This window comes from Mus musculus, chromosome 19, assembly GCF_000001635.26.
Source record: "Mus musculus strain C57BL/6J chromosome 19, GRCm38.p6 C57BL/6J".
NCBI classification, from domain to species: domain Eukaryota; kingdom Metazoa; phylum Chordata; class Mammalia; order Rodentia; family Muridae; genus Mus; species Mus musculus.
Window position 1 is genome coordinate 21,029,026 of NC_000085.6, and position 22,631 is coordinate 21,051,656.

Here is a 22,631-nt window from a genome sequence, read left to right on the forward strand (position 1 = left end):
GAGTAACTCCAACATCCAAAGCTTGCTGCTACTTTTATATCATTTTAACAAAGAATGATAAGACCTTGAAAGATTGGCAACACGAATGGACACACAGACTTTAGCGAAATCTGAACTTTTACCAAGAGACATGGGGCAAGTAGAAGGTCAGTGTCCCTTTGGTGTTTGCTTATTCAGGTTCAAGGTAGCCACAGCCGCAAGGTTTGGTAACCAGCCTTGCTGTAGGGAGGATGTCTGTCTGTCTGTCTGTCTGTCTCTCTCTCTTCTTTATAGCCTACTCCAAGTAGGGAAAGTCTGATCTAATGTTTCTCAGCTACAATCACTCAAGTCATTCTGAATGCAAATGACTACCATACCGAAGGATACCATACATACATACATACTTAGACCCGTCCTTATCTACTTCAAAATCCTAAATTTTAAGAACCTCGGTATGTAGATAAAGAACTCCAGAAGTCCCATTAGGACATTGGAATTTGTCGGGGAACACCATTTTAAAAATCTTGTTTATTATTTTGGCAATATAATCCTCAACACCAAGGGCTGGAGATGTAGCCCGGTGATAGAGCACTTGCCTAATATCTTTGAGGCCTTGGATCCGGTCTTCAGTGCCAAAGAACAGAGTCCTAAATGTTACACAAATGTGGTCTGAGAGATCTGTTATTAAATAGAGTATTAATGACTTTTAAAAAGCCAAAGACACAGTGGGGAGCAGTGAAAAAAACTAATTAGAAAGAGGGTGATCTACAGCACATCTCCAGTGCATTTATTTGAATATAGCTTATTATCCACCATCTTGGCTCTATAAACTGTACTGGACGACTGTAACACCAGAAGCATGCTGAACCTGGGCAAAGCTAGAAGCCCCAACATGTGCTTTCCATTGATTGATGTAGCAATGAGAAGGTGCACATGTGCAAAACTGTCATTGGGAGCAAGGAGAACCACAGTGTTGTTCATGACTTTGTCTTCCACATGTTTGCCACAGAGCTTCCCTGAAGTACAAATGGAATCACGTCGCCTCTTAATATAAAAAAATTTAATTGGGTCCCTGAAGCCTAGTTCATGAGAACCTTTGTTAGTCAGCAAGTGCCAACCTCAATCCTGCAATATCATCCACTCAGGGTAGCTCTCCACCACTCCAGTTCCTGTCACTAAGAAGTTAGTCCCTCCTCCAACCTCCTGAAACATTCAGACATATGTCTTGTTGTACTTCGTACATTGGATTATAATGGCTTCTTGTCAGCCTCTCAACAAGACTTTTGGCAAGTTTCACTGAGTGAAAAGACGTGCATTTTCATTTTTATGTTCCCAGCAGTGGGATAAAACCTGGTAGATAGGAAACACTTGATACTTTACTTAGATTGAAAATGAAATCAATACAGGAGCCACAGAGGCTGGCCCAGGCAACACAGCAATTGCCTTATGCAGTCTTTCTGAGGCCAAAGCAGGACCAGAATCTCAGAATTTGGAGAGGGAAACTGTGCAGCTGTGAAGTTCTTTGAGACCATCTTCATGATAACAGTCACACTGTATCTGTGAGTCTGAACTCTCTATTGCCATCATCTGAGAGCCACCAACACTATTACTTTATTTAGGATAGTCTAATCACCCAATCGACATTGGACTGAAACCTTTCAAATTTAATCTTAAGCTTTCAGTCTGGACTGTGAAGCCTAAAGACAAGATAGAGTTACAAGGCCAAAGATAGTGTGCTATGAAGCTTAAAGTAGGTGCTTCTATTTTGGTTGGCCTGTGAAATCTTCAGATAGCTATCCTCAAATATCATGATAATTGTTGGCTTATCCACGGTGCTCCAGTCTTTATTAGACTTCCCTCACAGCCCAGCTACTGTTTAATAAGCCCTCTGATTGGCAGTTTAGAATGCTTTCCCTTCTCAGTGGGGCTCTGTTTTGTAGCCCTGACATTTCACTCTTGCTAAATGATTTAGCGAGAAGCGTTTATCCTGGGGAACCTGGAACCACCAGCTGGCTCTCTAAGCCAGTCCCTGCCTGAAGCACTCAGTGCAGGATAGTTAAAGAACCTTGAATCAATAGTGCATTGTTAGCCAGTCCAGTTGGTTTGGTTACTCATGACAATCACTTTTAACAATATGGCCTCTCAGGCCAAAAGTCACATTTCCAGTTTTGAAGTGAATTGAGCAACTGATGGGTACAATGAAATGGCCTTACCATCTCATGCAAGAACCCAGCTCTTTGAGGTCCGCCTTGAGAAATCTATGGGCAATTCACCCATGCTGATTCTGAAATGTGTGCGGTCCATCTTTCCCAACAGAAATCTCTTCTCGGAAAGATTTTTATGAGGATCAACTCTGAAAACATAAATACAGCTTTTGGCACATACTATGCACATTACAAATGACTGGTAAACAGATTTATTGTTATAATTAGATTTCTGAAGCTGTATTAGTTTTACACATTGCTATAACAAGTATCATACAATGATTTAAATAAACAACAGGGATATGTTTATCTCATGGAGCTAGATGTAGGATGTTCCAAACATTGGCAGAACTCTCTCTGATATCTCTACAGAAAATCCCTTCCTTGTCTTTTCTCATCTCTGGTGATGGCTGGCAAGCATTGGTGCTCTGTGACATCAAATATCCTTCCCTGAGTGTCTTTACATTGTATATATTTGTCTCTGTCTCTATACCCGAGTTTCTATTTTTGTAAGGACACTAGAAAAAATGACTTCATTTTAGCTTTATTACTTCCCTATGACTATACTCCCAAATAAGGTCATATTCTTATATAGTGAGAACTTCCATGTGTCTTTTGAGGGTGACACAACCCAACCGCACAGCGGGCAGCAAGTCACTGGCTTAAAGTTCAGAATAGACTTTAAGGTTTTGTTTTCCCAGCACTGACATCTTTGCTCACATCCCTTTTCTTTACAAGGAACAGAGTTGCAGAATATTTTGGTCTCATGTCTCAATCCCCTTTGGTTATTAGATCACTTCAGGTAATCTATACCCTCAAGCTCTTATGGTTCCCCACAGTCCACTGCTTGATGTTCTGCTAAACCCAGCTCTGGAGGGAATAAACATGTGCTGATTCCCAGTGTGTAGTAAGTGCCGTATTGAGTAATCACACAAAGCTGACTCAGGCTACTGCAGGAGCAGGAACTGTTACTGGTATTGCCCCTAAAGACAAGCTCCTCCTCCCCTTCTCCTCTTCAACCCTCCAGGATGCATCTGTGCCCAGCCTTCAATGACAGAGTGACACTGAAGAACTAGAGAAACCACAGCTGTAGAGAGCGATGCTGAAATGACCCTTGTGGTGGCTTACCTCTGCTCACCTTCCTCCCTCTGCCTAGCATCTGATGTGACACTGAATTTCACCTTGGCCTTCTTTTATACTTTCTACCACCCTTTCCTTAGAAAAATCAACCTCCAGGCATTTTGCAGCTGTTGCAGCCACTGCGCACTCCTCGGGTGAGAAACCTACAAGAAGAATTCTGTCCCCTTCTCTTTTTAACTTATCTATGTAGAAAAGGCACCTTTGCTAATAATGACTTGGGGAATGAAGCACCTTCCACTTATGACTTAGAACGTAAACATTTGTCTCTCCCAATAGTCAACAGCTACAAGACAAGAGATTGTTCTTAGTAGGGAAGCAAGTGGTTATGAGGGGTCAGGCAGTTTGGAACCCACAAGTGTACTGGACAGAGCCGCTGTGAAGTCCATGCTCACATGAGACATAGAAAAAATGTACAGGAAAGAACAGCTTCCTCTAGATAAAGTCCCCCAAACCTCATCTTCCTTTAGATGGGCTTTACTAAGGCTTACTGGTAGAAATGGTGGAGTTGGACCAGCATTGTGAACACTAGGGTTGTTATTTAGCTTATTAGAGTGTTATTTGGTTATTAGAATAATAAAGCTATTACTCTAGCACTGACAAAAAAAAATCCCCACAAAAATAAGACATTAAATTCATTTGGTCTTTCTGGCAAGAAGTCAGAGATCAGGACTGTCATGTCCTAAAAAGAGGTCTTTCACTTTTAAAGGGATAGGATTTTATTAACCAGGCTCTTTCCACTGGGTAAAAGGTACTATTGGGCAACTGCTGGAGACAAAGGATAAAATGAAACATAACATTGTCATATGGAAAAGAATCTGCATTTTACATTGTATTATAGCACTGTTCCTTTAGTAGCAGAGAAATTTTGTTTCTTTAATAAGAATGGCCACTGTTTACTTTGCCTTCAAAGGCCAAAGACATAATGTATGACTGGGAGAGAATAACTCCACAGGCCTCTTTCCTTCACAGAGTGTGGTAGCCAGGATGACACAACAGTGAACAGTGCACATCAGCTGGCCTTTGGGGGATGGGACAAGACCCCAGAACAAGGACTGAGGACAGGGTTTGTGGCTGTTTCTCTAAAGTCCCTGAACTTATGGACCGAGCCAGGAGAAAATACTAAAGCAATGCTCAGCACAATATTTTCATCGTGTCCTCCCCGCTCCACCCGGAGCCCTGCTCCTTTTGGCCTTTCCATTGAAGATCCTTACTCTGTTAAGACATAAAATCACACCTGTGTTCTCAAATGTACAATGACAACAATTGATATATAAATGTCCAGTGAGACACTTTTTGGGTACAGTTCCAAAGGGGGATTAGTTTTGTGTTTGCTTCATTGTCCGGTAGAAAGGAGGGAGACTATCTGGTAGGTGGAAGGTGAGGAGAGCTCATTCCGCAACCCCCTGTACCCCCCATCCATAGCCTCTTCACACCCCTACTAAAACAGGAGCTAACAGCCTGCTCTGAACAGACACTAATCCCAAAGAAGATGAAGAAATCTCAAAGGACACAGAAAACAGAGAGTCTTCACTGACATCTAAATTTTATTGTTAATGTTATTGTTATTATTTTCTACCGGGGAACCAAACAGACACCATAGCTCAGCTTCCAATGACATTAAAAGCAGGATGTTTTACTCACATCTGGATAGGGAGAGATGGCATTCCTCTTTTCCTAGATCCCTAAGAATAAAAGCACCAATTTTTATTTATTTTCAGAAGCTTGGAAGGTACTGTTGAGTCCTGGGGCCAACACAAGGGGTGCCAAGACCACCTTACACCAGCTGCTACAAATAGCAACTACCATTTCCAGCTTGATCCAAGCGAGGGCGGGCAGCAGGTGCCTGGAGGTGGCCAGTCCTTTTCCAGAAACTTCCATCTGTCACAGGGCAAGTGACTGCACACAGCTAGTGGACCAAAGCCAATAAATACTAACATGAGAAACTTACTCTTGATGTCCTGCTGACCCGACTGGCAATGGTATTCTTCAGCCCTGGTATGGACAGTAGAGTGTTCCTTCCTCTCTGTGAGGGGAAACCTTCTTTTGGATGGAGCTTTAGATGTTTCTTCATGGAAGATGCACCTCTCTAAGGAGGAGGCATTAGAAAGTTTGGGGTGAAAGCTGTGTTACACTGAGTTCCACAGCCCCTCCTCTGGGAAGCTTATCTCTGCGCCCCACCTCCCCTCAGGGGATATACAACTCTCTGTCATTAGGAGCAGAGCCTTTAGAAGCCCTATTTTTTGGAAACTCAAATCCACAAGTGTTTACCACCATTGCTGGTAGCCAACATGCACTGTGCATTACCACAAGGTGAAGGAACATGGGATTCCGTGCTGCATATCATAGGACATTTTTACTTCAGCATCTCACACACGTTTTCAGAAAACTTGCACATTCCTCAATAAAATAAAATAAAATTAGTTCCTTTCACTATTTTTTTTTTCAAAGCAGAATTAAAACTTCTTATATTCCATAAGGGAAGTCCACTGAGACACAGCTCTTAACTACTTCAAAATGATCAGGACGATTATGTTGAACACACCTTGCACTCCAGAAAGAACAATGTGTGCATCCTCAGTGGATGTGCTTGGGTGATTTATGCACAGTGCTTTGCCTACTCTCTTCTTCCAATAGCCTCCAATGAAGGACACGCCTTGTGGAACTCTTTAGTCCCGTTCCTGGCTTACCTCCTACTTCTCTTTTCTGAGCACAGGGTGGGTGGAGAAAAGAAAGATGTCATTCCTGCCTGTTAAAGAGAACTATGAATAACAACCCCCACACCATAAGAGAAGCATATGACAAATTAACTTGATCCTAGTTTCAGGTGACACAGGAACCTCAGGATTAATGGCACATTGACCCAGAACCAACTGCCCATTTTGATGCTTGAATGTCATATTGAGGTACGACTGGATTGAAAGAGAATCGGAGGGTGCTAGGACAACTGAGAAAAGCCAGAAAGGCCTGTCTGTATAGATTCTTCTTGGTCCCTCTGAATGGCATTTTCTCCCAGCTGTGGGGCAGGACTGAATATAAACTAGGGTTTTATGATCTACTATAAGACAAGGGAGGTCTGAGAATTTATTTATGACCAGCTAGCTCCAAGACAAGAAGGTGGGGATTGGAGACATATTTTTAGCTTTATGTTTTACTTTGGAGAAACAAGGTTCTAATGACTGATCTTCCTTGGACAGGAGGATTTATGATTCCTCTGGGTGGCCTCGCAGAGGGAAAGGAAACGGGAGCAAGAGATGGGATGATGGGAAAAGATCAGTGAGACAGTCGCGTTGCTTCAGAAGTGCACTTGAGACTTGTTTACTTTGGAGTCCTGATGTCTGAACCCCAGGGGTGGGACTGCACACTTCCTTGTGTGAGGCAATCTCACCAAGCAGAAATAAATGGGCCCTTTAAGCCCAGAACATCCATTTGTTCCTAGAAACCTTGTGAGGCCATTGTTCCCTCTGCACTGTGTGCTAACACTGTCTAGTTGAGTGCCCAGTTGAACTGCCCTGGAAGGAGGACCACAGCCTCTGGGAAGGAAACAGAAAGGAACTTGGAATCTGTTTCTCGTTCCCAACATTGTACGAAGACTCTTAACCATTCTAAATTCCCCAAATCAGGGGGAGATCGGTCATAAAGATGAGATGGAAGGTAAGTTGAGGCCAGAAGGGGAAGATACCTCAAATAGAAATACAGCCATGAGACACATAAAATCAGTCATGCAAACACACACAGCACACATTTACACTCCTACCATTTCTTTCCTAAATGAAAAAAAATCCATGCATTTGAATTTGAAAGAAATACTACAGACAGCAAGATGGCTTCCATGTGCAAGGTGTGAGCCACCAAGCTGAAAGACCTGATTTTCATCCTCAAAATTCAAATGGTAGAAGGTGAGAACCAACTCATGAATCTTTGGCTTCCACACACACACTGTGCCATGCAACGAATAAATAAATGTCAAATGAACCTAACAAAGGGGATTCGTGTTTTAGGGGGAACAACCAAGAAATGAAGCAACCCTGCTGTACAGCTTGAGGCCGCCTGCCAGCTTCATCCAGGCCTCCGTTCTCTAAAGGGGTTTCTTCTGTGGGTGGTACCACAGCTTATATTTTTCTATGAGAGTTTTTAAAAACAGACACAAACAAACAAAACTCCAACCATTTTCTACCTCATTTTGACAGTGAAGCATAAAGACCACGCCGGTTTATATTGATATTTCTTGCTGAAGGCACTTGACAAGCAGTAAACCCGGAAAGGGCTACAGGGCCCACCCTTTCCACAGCAGCAGGCCAACAGAGTGTCTTTGAGGAAGTTGCTTTGACCGCGGCAGCATGAAAAAAAACACCCGGGCTGCCAAAGAAAACACGGAAGCAACAGGAGATCTGTGGAGTCAACTCACGAAGCCAGCCCTCTCTTTCACCAGGCGTCTGCTGTGCCCACCACAATGTCTGCCTTACCTTTCCCTCCCAAATTCATTGTTTTGCCTCGAAGGTCCAAAAGCTTTCTTCTTGACCATTTCTTCAGATCTTTCCTATCGTCACTCGGCCCTCATCCTCAGCATAGAGGGGTGGCTCTATTCTCAGACATATTGGTCCTGCCTGCAATGGCCATGTCCTTGTCAGTAAAGACTACAGCCCAATGTGGCAGAAGATAGTGTGTCGCCCCCTCCCCCCACCTCCACCTCAAACAACAGAAATCCAAAACACAGAAATGGAGAGAGTGCCCACTCTGGCTGGACAGCAGGGAGAGCTGACTAGGACAGAAGAAAAACAGACAGTGACTGAAGATCTTCTCCCCCCTCCCCCACCCCCCACCCCTCCCTCCAGCATGGAGGGGTGGGGTAGTAAGAGAAGCAGCCAGAGATGAACAATATCCTCCTTGACCAGTCAGCTCTGAACACAAAGCAATGTCTGAGCTATGCACCTGCTCCTGTTTTTTTTCTATGGGGCTAGTGACGGGTGGAGATCCCAGCTTCCTTATGGCCAACATCTGTCCTTCTCATAAACCCTACTTAATTACAGTAACTTGAATGTTTCTCTGTTCAAACCCTGAGCAGTCTTTTCAATAAATGCAATTCACAACCCCCCCCCAAAGAATCTATATTTTCTATTTAAAAAGAAAAAGGAGTTTTGCTTATATTTTAACAACAATGACGGCAGAAAGTTCCCAGAGTATTATTGTTTAAGCATTCCTGACTTAAGTTTGCACTGAATTTAAAAAAATTTTCTTTCCACCAGATGGCGCTATTGCCAGCGCTGGCAAACCTGCGCTTGGGACCTGCTGCAATGTCTAAATAAATATTAACAACTCTTTGTCCAGTTTCCTGCAATTGCATCACTGTTTTAACAACTGCCGTCTCCTTACCTGACCTGATAAACATGCCTGTGGAACCCTGTCATCTTTATTCTTTAACGCATCCCCTGGAAGGTGAAGGCTGACAAATGTATTGAAGTGTTACGCTTTAAGATAAGCCCTAGATGCCCAATGGAGCATACTGGTTACTACAGGACCATCAATTTAGAAGAAAATGGTCATGTAGTCAACAGTCACTCAAACACGCAGCATACACGATGCTCTGTGCTTTGGGAGAAGACGGCTTGCACAGGCTGCACAAGATCAGGCCTGAGGGGTAGAGTAACCCAAAGGAGTAGAGAAAGGTGTAAAGGAAGAGAAGAAGGAGCAAAGAAGACAGGAGAGGGAGGAGGGGAGATAGGTCAAGAGCAGAAGGACGGCACGCAGGCGGGCATGTTAGCATGGTCTGAAGGACTGAGAAGACGACAGAGCTTTGAAAATGACAGGAAGAGTCACAGAAGGGAACTGGACGATCCTGTCACTATGACCCTGGCCTTAGCAATCGTCAGACTTACATGTGATCACCCCTCCTACACTTCCAGCCCTGAATTCATGACCTTTGTATGGTCTGACCGGGAGCTGCCTACTAAATATCTGTGTGTGGTGCCACCTGTGAATTCCCTTGCAAAATTCAGAAAATGGTAAAAGGCCTGGAACCATGTTCCTTCATCCTTGGCTCTAGATCGTCTGCCACCAAATCCTCTAGCTCAGTAAATCTCCAAATACAGTCGCCGGAGCAGCACCTCCAGGGAACATAGAGATGTAGAAGGTTATTTCCCACCCAGGACCTACTGAGTGGGGTGTCCAGAATCTTCCATTTTAACAATGCTCCAGGAGATCCAAAATCTCTTCCAGTTTAGAGATCACAGGCCAAGACCTCTGCTCTACCATTTTGTACCCGGGCTACTTTGTGGCCTTACAAGCATCCTTCACCACAAGAGGCTTCCTTTGGTGTGAGTCTCAGCCTTGGCAAACTGGCTGTGATCCACCCTCGAACCAGTAATCAGGACAGATGGGCACAAGACTCCTGGTATTCTTTAAAAGCCATTCTTGGAAGACAAAGGCTGACACGCACTGCTTAGTGATAATTCCTTACTTTAAGGAGGGGGACTGGTTCTTTTAAATGCACATCTGCTCTTGCAAATCCCAATTTTTTTAAGCCACCTAGACAACACGGACATTTCTTTAGGCCCACAAAGCAAACGTGTGAATCAGTCAGTATATTGACAGAGAAACCACCATGTATCTCCAGGTCCCCACTTGCACTGGACTTCATCTCTGTCGGCTCAGAGGGTTCCCACATGCTTCTCTGGGTCTCTGGGCCCCTTTTAACCATCCATCATGGAGTAGGCTTCAGAATCCCATTCTTTCTTCTACTTTCCCTCTCCTAGTAAATGCCCATTGGAGGAACTCCCCATTTGCCCAAGTCCTGATGTAGTGCTACCCCAGTACAATTAACAACACACATTTTCATTTCAAATAATATTCTGTTTTGGACAACACATTCTATAACCCTTTCACCTATTCAATGCTATCAATATCTGTCTAAATCCCTTGTGACTTGTGACCCTGGCAAACTGACCTTCATTTGTGACTCTTTGATTCTGGTTCTTTGCAAACTGTACACAGGGAGAGCTTAGTAGACAACTATGGAATGACTGGACAACTTTCCTTCCTTTCTTCCTTCCTTCCTTCCTTCCTTCCTTCCTTCCTTCCTTCCTTCCTTCCTTCCTTCCTTCTTTTCTTTTTTGAAACGAATACTAGTTATGTGCCTGGGTTATAACAGGAAACAGAGTCTAGAGAGTCTCCAAGATAACACAAGCAATAGACAGTATGGCTGGCATCTGAGCCCCAGTTGGCACGTCCCAGGCTCATGGCTGCACAACAAGGAGATGCCCTTTCCCATCCCAGTCCGTGGGTATTCTGCGATTCTGCGGCAGTGCCGGTTGGAGTTCCACCTGTCTTGAGTAGAACTGAGCTCAGTTGGAAAGCTGCAGATGTTTCTTTCCTGTTGAAATGGCAATCTGCTCTGAGGACGTGAAGCCCACGGTGCTCTGAGTACAAAGGGCAAATGCATGGGAGAAGCCAAAGATCAAACAGTCAAACACACTTGTGATAGAATTTTTCATGAGCTGAATTCAAATGTTATCATTTGAACCCAAGCTTCTCTCCCTTGGATGTAAACGAGAGAACAAAGGGTGAGGGGGAAGGCAGCTGTTGGTGAAGAATCTGCAGGCAGATGAGTGATTCCTGCCTGGGGACAAAGAAGAGAGACAGACTGGCAGCCGGTGTGGGGGGCCCAGGAGAAACCCTTGCAGCAGAAGCTAAGAGACCACCTTTTTTTTCTTTAGTCCACACATAGAAAAGTTGGGGGTTCCCAGAGCCCAGCAGCATCCCTCCAATTTTGGCTGGTTGGCCTTCCTCCTAATTGATAATTATGAGTTGTAGCTCATGAGGCCACTTCAATTGTTTCTACCCATCTGCAAAACAGGCAAGTGGAGCTTACCAGACCTTTAAAGTCACTCACCTCCAAAATAGCGGTCCACTCATCCAAAGAATGTGATTGATACAGGGGATTCAGCACCACGCTTTAGCATTGGTAATTTCAGTAATAAAATGGATTTAAGAAAAAAGTCAAATGGAAACTGGAGGGCAAGTTTATTACAGTTTATAAAGAAAACTCCCAGGGCAGGCAAACTGCAAACCTCAGAAGCTGCCCAGAGGAGAAAAATGAAGGGAACAAAAAACAAAAACAAAAACAAAAAACAAACTACCAAAATGACCAAAACAATCCAAAAACCATGCCATTTGAGAACAGGTGTGAAGTCTCACCACATGCCTGGAAATGGACTTCAGAAAACGAGCAAGGCAGCCCCAAGTATAAGAACAAGCAAATCTGTGTTCTCTGTGTTCCGGTCAGCATCCAAAAGAAAGAGACAGGAAAGAGGAGGAGGAGGGAGAGAAGGAGGGGGGAAGAGTTGGGACTGAGAGAGGTGGACAGACCCAGGCAAACAGCATGGCTGCTGCCAGGGCAGGGACTGCACTGGGGATCAAGAATTCTGGGAAGGAGGCATACAAAATTTTATTAACTGGAAACTTTTTCTTCTTACCTCTGTCTCTTGGCTTAAAGACCTGCCTCTCAGGGACAGACCCTTAACCTTGTCCTTGACCCTCTCCAGTTGGAAAGAAAGTTATGTCTCCACCCATGCCAGAGGCTCTATTCTCTAGAGCAGACTACTTTTCCTGGAATAGGCCTTTACTGCAGCCCTAACAGACAGTGCTTGGAAGACAAGAACACTCGGGACAGTGAGCAATCCTGCTCTCCCAGTCAGGAGAGGCAGAGCTTCTCCATTCTAGCCCAGCCCCTGCTGCATCTGATTCTTGATAAAGTCTTTCAGGTCACGTCCAGCCTACTTTGAAGTCTAAATTGAACCAGAAAATTCAAAGTGAAATGAATTCAAAGCTGAGTGAGTCAGCTTCTCTGTCTCTGTCTCTCAGTCTGTCTCTGTTTGTCTCTCTGTCTCTGTCTGTCTCTCTGTTTCTCTCTCTCTTCCTTTCTTTCACTACAGATTGAACCAATCTTCTACCACCAAATTATGTCTTTAGTTCTGTATTTACGTGTTATTTCGAGTGAGAGTCTCACTAAGTTACCAAGGCTGGCCTTGAACTCACTCTATAGCACCAGGCAAGCCATGACCTTAAGATCTTCCTGGCTCCAGAGAGATGGTTCAGTAAGGGTAGTTGCTGATCTAAGTTTGGTTCACTCACAGTGGAAGGAAAAGAGCAAGATCCAAAATGTATGTTCTTATCTCTACAGGCATGTCAGCACACACACACACACACACACACACACACACACACACACACACAATTTAAAATGGACAGGTCAATTGAAAAGATCTTCAGCCTCAGCATTCTGAGTAGCTAGAATTTCAGGACTACACCACCAGACCTGGCTTATCTTATTATTTTCATCTTATTGATTTTAAACAGCAGTAAACTAGGTTATTATTAAAAATCATCTTTCATGGGGAAAATTATCAGTGGTGTTTTTAATTGTTTTAATGAGTTAATTTGTTTCCATTAGAGGTATTCACTTTTAATTTTAGGAAATTAAATCTCATCACAGTTCGCATTCACAAACATAGTATTCAACATAGACTTGCTATTGAATCAACACATTTCATAACATTTATGGGAGCGCCCGGCCTGGTGGCTCTGTGTCCGGGCTCACGCTGTTCACTTTGTCTGGAAAGCTGATTCCCCGAATCCTCACTAAAGAAAGCTTGTCCCCTGTCTGAGAAGCAGTTTTAAGCCAGGACCTTTCTGCCCTTTGTTAAGTTTCAAACCTGGGCCACGTGGCTGAGGTGTCTCAGTAACATATCAAAGCAGACCTGGCCTCCAAGTTCTCCCAGCATCCCTCACTCCCTAAGAGTTAAAGTGTGTGGCTGGCACATCCTTCTCCCTACCCTAAACTTTTCAGTCCCACGGCTGAGCTGACTTTATCCTCAGAGTCTCTTCCTTCTATAATCCAGACATTTTGGTTACCCACCCTTTTGAAGATTTGGCCTCCTGGCTGCTACACTTGATCCCTACCCTCCCCCACTCTTCACTCCCACCCTCCCCATATCCCACCCCATGGCTCAGAGTCATGACCACTCTGGAATCTCCCAGATGTGTCTGCCTCTGGCTATACTCTCCCATATATCTATAGTAAATGTTCTCTTCCACCATACCCAGGAGCAGTCATATCCTTTCCTTTCCTCTTTCTTTGCTCTTTCTTTCTCTCTTTCTTTCTTTCTTTCTTTCTTTCTTTCTTTCTTTCTTTCTTTCTTTCTTTCTTTTCTTGTTTTTTTTTCATTTACCCTTGAAGCATGATGTCTCTGTTCTCTCCCCTCATCACTGGCCTCTACAGCATCCTCACAGAGAGCCTGAGGATGTACAAGTGATTCAGTGTCTGTACACACGCAGGCTGACTGGCAGCATTGACTTTCTGCCTGGGAACAGCCACCATTCTGGGAGGAAGCCAACGGACCACACCCAGAGGCTGCCAGGAGGTGGTACAGCTGACAGACACAGCTGAGACCCCAGTCCATAACCAATATCCATGGCCAAACCATGATCCTGGTTGCTGCCCTTGAGTCACAGGAGGCGAGCTGCCTCATCTCAGGCCATGTTGTAGAGAGATGAGTTCCTGACCAGCCCCATCCACATCTCAGCACCATGACCAAGGTGATTGCTGTCATCGTCAGCCCCTTAGGATAAGGCAGATTTTTCCCTACATGGCAATAAGGAGAGAAGCCCACTTAGATTCTCATGATACCCCTAAAGCAAACACGGGATCAGTGTAATAGTCACAAGGGTAGCATGTGACATCCCAAGCTACCCCTTGTCTGAGCACAAGTCGGAAGCATCACTCCCTCACTGATGCATGGTAGCAAATGAGATGTGAGCAGAACCTGTATGTTAATTCAGGGATGGAAGATGAAAGTATGGCATCCACCAAATCCCACTTCCTGTGTCACACTGAGGAGGATTACGAGGAAGTATGAATTCTAGGCTCCTAAACTTCCTAACTGTGAGCAGGGAAGTGCTGTGCCTACATTGGACGTACAGAAGGAAGAAGAATTTGGGTCTTAAGTGTCCCTCCCAAGGCCCATGTTATTAACGGCCATTCCCCAGCCCATGGCAAAATCCTTACGAGGTGGAGTGTGGTGGGAAGAAGTTAAGTCATTCAATACTGTCCATCAAAGAGGGTGTTGGAACCCTGGTCCCTTTTTCTTCCTCTCCCCATATTCCAACTATGACATAAAGAGTTAGCTATAACACACCTCTCTATCATGTTGTGTTCCCACCTTCTATCATGCTGTGTTCCCACCTCCCCATCATGCTGTGCTCCCACCTCCCCATCATACTATGCTCCCACCTCCCCATCATGCTGTGCTCCCACCTCCCCATCATGCTGTGCTCCCACCTCCCCATCATGCTGTGCTCCCTCCCCTCAGCATCAGAGGCATTAAAACAATGGGTCTATAGAACCATGACCTAAAACTTCCAAACGATAAGGTAAAATAAACCCTTTGTCTTCATTGATCACTTGCCTCTGATATTTCTTACTAACACAGAAAAAGAACCAATTCTCGGGCCAAACCCCTGAGGTTTTTCAATGATTTGTTGCCACCGTGTACGACGAAGAGCGGCAAGGTTAACATCTTGATCCAGGTAAGTTTTCATTGCAGGAGCTATCCTATGCATTGAGGATGTAGTTACCTTCTGGCCACTACTCACCAGATGCCACTTGGCACTCCCAAAGCGTTCCACCAGTCCCTTAGTGATACGGGGAATGGGAGTGGTGGATGGCCACTGATCTAGATGCCTTTCGCTGATGCAACCACCACCAACTGGGAGAAATGACTTCCCTTTCATACCTTGAAAACTGCTAATGCACACACCTTTGTAGCTTGCGTCTGATGACTCATTCCTCACACAGAGTCACACAGTTACCTGGACTCTAGTCACCTAGAAGAAGACTGAAAGAGAACATAAAATGTTAGGACCTGTGCCAAGGCTAACCTGGAAGTTGAGTTTTCTTTGAGTGATTCAGTCAAGTGTGGTGGGTGGGTGGGTGGGACTTAGTCTCCCACTAAAGTGATGCCATAAAGTTCAGGGCTACTGCAACATCGCCATGGTAAAAACTTGCTCCATGTGGCTAGAGAGATGGCTCAGCAGTTCAAGGCTCTGGCAGGCTGCTGTTACAGAGGACCCCAGTGCAGTTCCCAGCAGTGACATGTTCTCCATCAATAACTCCTGTCCCAGGAGATCTAACATCTACTTCTGAGCTCTGTAGGTACCATGTAGGCACATCTGCACATACATATGTGCAGGATAACACCATCCTCTCTAATTTAATTACTTCATTAATTCATCAACCAATCAACTAAAAGAATTTTATCCATAATGCAACAGAGTTAGGCTGTGAGGCTCATGACAGTGGTTAGATCAGCAAGGCTGAGATTAATTGTCTTTGTGAAAATAAGCTTGTCACAGAAGTGAAGCTGGACCCTGTTTATTCACTCAGTCTTGCAAGCATCCTTATTTGCCTTTCAACCCTGGGATGAAACAGACCCGAGCCAGATGTCAACATCTAAATATTGAACTCACTGGCTTCCAGAAATGAGGGGTAAATTTCTGTCTTCTAAATTATCCAGTCTCCGTGATTCTGTTATAGTATCAGACAACACACAAAAACAACTTCCAGTGACAGGGATAAGTGACAGCTGAGATCTGTCCTACCTTGTTTATAAAGCAATTTTCACACACAGGAAGCTGTCTGAATAGCCACTATTTAGAGAATTTTTGCTAAGCCTGGAGCTACTGTGACACAGAGTAGAGTGGAGGTGGAGTCTGGGCTATAGATTGCACACTGAGTGAAGCCAGCAAGTCAAAGGTCCCCTTGATGCTGACATCAGGAATCTTGCGTGAAATCTTCAAAAACTAGCTCAAGTTGACGGAGGAGAGGGTGTGAACAAAACTAATAATGACGGTCCATGTCAGGCAAACCTATACAGGATGCTGGAAAGTTAGTGCTTGATCTGAGCCAAACTAGCACCCCTTTCAAATGACACAAGAAAGACCTTTAAACTCTAATGTGTGGGCCTATGGAATGCTAATCAATGTAAAGTGGGCAGCCATTGAAAGCATTCATTGAAGTTCTGAGCTTGTCTCCGTGCCCGTTGTTAGAAAGCCCTGTGTGAAGCGCTCCTGAGACTCACATCTTCAGGAACCCCTGCAGAAGCTATGGGAGTCTCCTGGATTCTGCTCCCGCACCTCATCCTGCTGTTGTAGAACAACTCCCAAAGCCACAGGATTCCGGACATGGCGCAGTTAGCAGGAGTACACTGTCGACACAGGCAAGGGTTCAGGTGAGTAAAGCCTCCCTCTCCCACCACACTCCTGCTCCTGCACACTACTCATCACAAAGCTTCATGCAAAAAACTGATCCTACTGAGCCACCGTTAGGTCCTACGCAGACAGCTGACCTGTATAGCTCCCCCCCCAACTCCCACTTCCTCTGACAGATATCGTTCTCAGATTTACGTCACTTTGACATGAAGTTGGCCAGTTCCGATCGTGAGACTCGGAGTTTCAGACTCTCTTACACGTTGGAGTTCCCCCCTACCCCTGCTCTTTCTGCCTAGGCAGATTCCAGGTCCTCCTCTGCCCCGTTCTACTCTTCCCTTCTGCACATGGTCTTTCTCCTTCGGACTCATGCCTGATGACAGTTGCTTAATTGCTCATGATACTCTGAAGAGCCCAGCATTCACCCACGGCAGTATCTCGACACCAGCCTTTCCTTCTGTGGCATCTTTGGTGTGTTAAACACCCTCCCTCCATTTTGTTTTTTTCCCCAGTTTGTTGGTGCTTCTCACCCGACTGTACACACAGGCAGGCTCAGCTCCTCAAAGGTGACTCCGGCTTGTCTTGCACCTTTCCTCTCTCTTCAGACTGCTTCAGAGGCTCTAAAGAGACTGAACACTAACACTTCCAGCCACCTGCTGGGAACACCTTTGCTTGACACATGGTAACTGTACACTAGATGCGTAGCCTAACAAAATAAGCTGAGAACATAAACACCACCTACCAGGTATCTAAACCCCTGACTTGCTGGCATTTTTGTACTTACCATATTCGATAATGATTTCAAGCAACCTGTAAATACGTTTACAAGTTTTAAATAACTATATACTTTATAAAGTCTAGACTAAATGTTAATATCAAAGAGAAATGAAGCATCCAGATATGTAAATTATAAGATTTTTACATACTCATAACATTTGAGCTACAAGTTTGACTCTGAACTGCCTGGTAGCCAAAGCACAAAGGAAAATATGTTTAATTGCATGTTTTCTTACTGTCCAGAAGGCGAAAACCTGCCATTGCTTATGGGAAGCAAAATTTTCCTGGCATTTAGTTCCGAAACAAATGCTGTTATACAAAATTTCTCATGGTGAATTGTTAAGATTTGGTCTGTTGCTATGTATTGTAATGGTAAATTCTATATCCAAAGATCTAAGCTTTATAAGTGAATTCTCATGTATATAAGCTTTTGTTGTGCAAACCTTGTTCCTTGATTTAAAACTATTGGTTAAATAAAATTGGCTACTGCCAATTACCGGAGGGATTAGAGGTAGGTGGGTTTGGAGTGACCTGGTTGGGAGTAGAGGAGTGAGAAGAGACCAGGAGGAGAAGGAGGAACAACAAGAGAGAAGAGGAAGCTGTCATGAGGGGAGATGAGCACGTGGCCAGGAGAAACAGCAAGTATCTGGGGTACACACCTGAAGAGGTAGCCAGTCCAGCAGTTAGGAGAGTAGATTAGGGGTTACCCATCAGTAATTGTCAAAGCCAAATAAAATAGCCATAGTCTGCGTCTCATTTGTAAGCTAGTCAGGGATACGTTTAACTATGGTTGTACTACAGGGAATGTTAGGTAGACAATTGTCTAGGTTGGACTTGGAGTGTATAATATGCTAATGATCAGGATGCCACTGAAGAGTCAGTCATGGAAAACATAAAGCAAAGGTAGTTACGTAGTGTAGTCCTTCAGTCTCTCCTTAAATATCAAAGATGACAGTGTCCTCAACACATACAGTTCATAAACACTTAGAATTGCATCCAAGATGAAAGTAGAAAAGCATTTGGTGGTTGTTGTTCTCTTTGGTTTGATTTAGTGAACACACAAGCATTCATGCTTTAAGTCTTGTGGAAACTTGAGTTTGGAGATTGTATGACCACTAATTGAAAATTTCTCAAGTCTGTCATGGAGCTAACAAGTGGAATGTTGAAAGAGACAGCAAACTTCAATTTCATCATGAAACAAGAAACAGCAAAATGGTTTCTCCTGAAATCTAACATAAAAAAAAATCTATTATTTTTTAAACAAGAATTTTGCCAAATTCATACACACATGCACATAGACACACATACATGCACACATAGACACACATACATAGTACATGCACACATGTGCGCACACACACACACACAAACACACACAGTGAGGTAAAAGTTCTGGAAAACAATGGTTCCATATGGCAAATTAGGATACAGAAGACAGAGCTAGAAAAGAGGAATCAGAACGGAATGGGCTCATCTGCCTCTGCAACTTTCCAGAGAAGTCGAACTCTGAGAAATGGGTCTGTTCTTGCATATTAACTCGATTATAGCACACAGTAGTCCCAGGTGATCTCCCACAAAAACACTAGCCAGGCCAGAATCCTGTCAGATAAGATCAGGCACATTCAGGATGGTAGACCCTCAGACTGTTCTTACGCACTCAGTAAATCCTCAGTAAATACCCACGCCACCCATCTAAACCAAGATTAACTGTGCTTTAAATCTCATTTTACACATTTAAAGAGGGAAAAAAAGGGTGCGGGGGGCGGGGGGGAGGCTATGCAGCCAGGACAGGAAAAATTTCTAAACATGTTTTGTTTCTTGGAGTTTGCCAACACTACAGATTTTTCTGTGTTTATTATTAAATATATAATGCCACACTGTTCCCTCTAAAGCCATTCAGCATGAAAATTGATAGCTCTAGTTGCTTATTTTATTTTCTGCCGAACATCTCAAAATATTCTCTACAACCAGAAAGGGGGTGGAGCAGGGGGTGACTTATTTTCAGTGTTATAAAGCATGAGGATGTAAAATTATGGAGTGAGCACTGCTAGAATAGTTCACTAATAAAAATAACCAGACTTTTGAGTCACTCCTCATTACTGGGTTTATTTATAGTCATCTCTGTTGTTACTCTGGAGATGAGAAGGCAATACATTGCTAAGCAAAATACACCAAGAATACATTTGAAAGGCAGATTGGATGGCACACCGCACCCAAGTATCTTCAAGGTCATGACGTGACAGAGCTTGAATCCTGACCGTCAGTGACATGGCTGACCCAAGAGTACCCAGAGCTAGCAGAGCTCTGCCAGTGAGGATCCCTTTAGAAAAGAGAGTAAAAGATAAATATAGATTCCATGCATCTCATATACTAACTGCAGCTCTAGTTAGGACGCAAGCCCAGGAGGCAGCCATTGAACAGAATAACATGAGAAATGCCCGGGTCTGGGAAAACTCTAAAATTTACCCATGAAATATTATAGGGAGCAGTAGCATTAGGAAACAAAGCCCCAATTTGGGAAACTGTACAAAACTGAAGAAAAATAAAGACCCCTAAACTAAAGATTTCCTGTCAGCTTTCTCTGGACCTTGATTCTATTTGACAGAGAAGAAGTAGCCATCCGAGATGGCTGTGTGCATGCTGAACTCAAAGATGCTTATATTTTACTGGTCATTATGCATCATTTTTAAAAAAGATTTTTAATTATATGTAAGTACACTGTAGCTGTCTTCAGACACTCCAAAAAAGAGCATCAGATCCCATTACAGATGGTTGTGAGCCGCCATGTGGTTGCTGGGATTTGAACTCAGGACCTTCAGAAGAGCAGTCAGTTCTCTTAACTGCTAAGTCATCTCTCCAGTGCCCCATTATGCATTATTGATGAAGGTATTGGAAGACACTTAGGTTTCCCAATGCATCTTAAATAGTGTCAAATATATTTTGGGGAAGAAGCAAGCTGTTTTATTAGGTAATCAAACATTTCTTGAACAATCTGGATGTTCTGTATATGTGGAGAAGACAGAGAATAGTCAGCAGAAAATGATCCCTCCCCCTTGTAAGCCTGAGTGAAGGCAGAGCATCATGGGAGTATCTCTGGTTTGACTTGGATATGCTCCAACCCTGAATGAGATTGTAGTTTTGAGGATGTGCCATGTTATCAGTAGTTTCAGACTCAGAAGTCACTCTCACTGTGAAGAGAATGCATTTAATGCTAAGTAAGTAACTTAGGGGGGAGGTTATTGTATCCAAATGTAAAGTAAAACTGTAGGCAGGAGTTGGATACACATACACACACACACAGACACACACACAGACACACACACAGACACACACACACACACACACACACACACACACACACACACACAGAGCCACTCCCAGGATTAGAAGAGCTTGATGTTGCTGTCTTCAGTGTTGTAAGTGCAAAAAGGAAGGAGAGAAAAAGACATAGGGAAGAAAGGGCAAAAATGGAGTTAGACTGGATTCCCTGCCTGGAAATGACAAAGACCTAAGTTTTGAAACTACTGGGTGAGAAAGATCTGGATAAGGTCATACAGTGAGAATGTAGCAGAGTTTCTTGGAAAGAAATGAGACAATTCTTCCGAGTAAACAAATAAAAAAATAAACAAGACAATATAGTAAGGAATTCACGGCACACTGTTTTTATGCTGCTTGACCTCTGGGCAATTTGGGATATCTCCGAGCACTTACAAAGCCAGATAATGGACACTGGAGTCCATACCAAGTGAAATTGATTGGGTAGGACTGTGATGTTCCAGGCATTTGCTTTTCTGCTAAGATAAGCACAGTGTATCTACTTGGCCACAGGCATGGACCATGGCCTCCTCATGGCTCTTTCTTAGCTGTGCCCCCTTTGGAGAATGACCTGGGCTCCTTGAATCTTGTTAGCCTCATCCCTGAATTAAAGAGATATGACTGTCCTGGAGAGTAAATAAATCAATATGCGTATAGTACTTAGAACACAATAGAACCTGGCATATACTTCTATTTTCATCTGTTCCAATTTCAGAGGTAGGACCCATGGAGTCATGGCCCAGGAGAAAGCCATGAGTCCAATTTTACAGTGGAGGTTTTCAACCTTGTGTGGGCAGCCATTATCTGGGGAGCCAGTGTTATACATGAGTGTACTGGACCCATCACGAAGTAAAAGGTCCGAATGGTATTTATAGGACTTGCTTAGAGCCATGTGATTCTGATGTCAGTCCCACTGAAGCCCAGGTGACTTGGAGATGTGAATCTGAGATTTCCAAGTTAGAGTCTTACATGGTAGGGACCAAAAGGGTCTAGTAGAGAACCAGAAAGAATATGTTTTAAATTAGGGGCAAGAGTAAAGTTTGAAGACATAAGAGAAACACTTGTGAATAAGATGGGAGAGTCCAATGTGAATAAGTATTTATATTGCCTATATGTGTAAATATACTAGAATATATGTATACATACATATATGAACATACATGTGATTCACATGTATACATTATTTATACACACATATGTAGGTATGTATACCCATAATACATACACACACACATATACAAATATATCCACACATATTCATAACCTCTTTGTAGAAATAGTTCATCTCTGTGATGAAATGGTTGGCTAGTGTTGATTTTTTTTTCCAGCAGGTTAAGAATAAGGAAAAATAAAGGGACTAGGGAAATTCCAGAAGCCACAGATCCTCAAAAAAGTCCCCAATTCAAACTGCTTCTCCCAAGCTAATCACAGTGATGGAAGCCGGAAGAATATGAAGCAGCCAGTTTGGACAGGAACTACATAGGAGGAGGCGCTTTCTATTCTGAGAGGCCCATCCCCAGCTTCTTACCACAGACCTCCGGCACCACTGAAGTTGTGTTTCTCAGAATTCTAGACAAGACGAAGAAGGTTCAGGATAACACAGGCTCAGTAGTCAACACAAGCAATGGCATAGATTATACGTTCTGACCTTACCCAGGGAAGTGTAAAACATATTTAGTATTTTCACAAGTGTCCCTAGTGAAAAGCTCCATTTCCATAACTGCCCTTGGATCATCCCTCCCAACTCAGCACAGGAAACCCGGCCTGACGGCAAGCTAGGTCACTGCTGCCCTTAGGCCTGACCTGCTGCTGCCTGGATCTGCCACCAAAAGCAGCTCTGAGAACGCAGGCATGTTCAGACTCCAAAAAGACACTTCCTGCCTGAAGACAGGTCACTCAGCTTCAGACGCAGTCTGGAAAGGAGACCTAGGAAGCCTGCTCCTTTGTCAATTGCTTTTA

General features: G+C 43.8%; 1 protein-coding gene across 1 annotated transcript in view; it reads right to left on the reverse strand.

The window, feature by feature from the left end:
- Window positions 1–8,101, reverse strand: part of Tmc1 (transmembrane channel-like gene family 1) — a 253,671-nt gene extending 245,570 nt beyond the window's left edge. The window contains exon 1 of the mRNA XM_006526640.4: window positions 7,787–8,101. Coding sequence (XP_006526703.1) covers window positions 7,787–7,845 — 59 coding nt within the window. The 5' untranslated portion in view covers window positions 7,846–8,101. The remainder of the gene's footprint in view (window positions 1–7,786) is intronic.
- Between the last annotated feature and the right edge of the window lie 14,530 nt (window positions 8,102–22,631).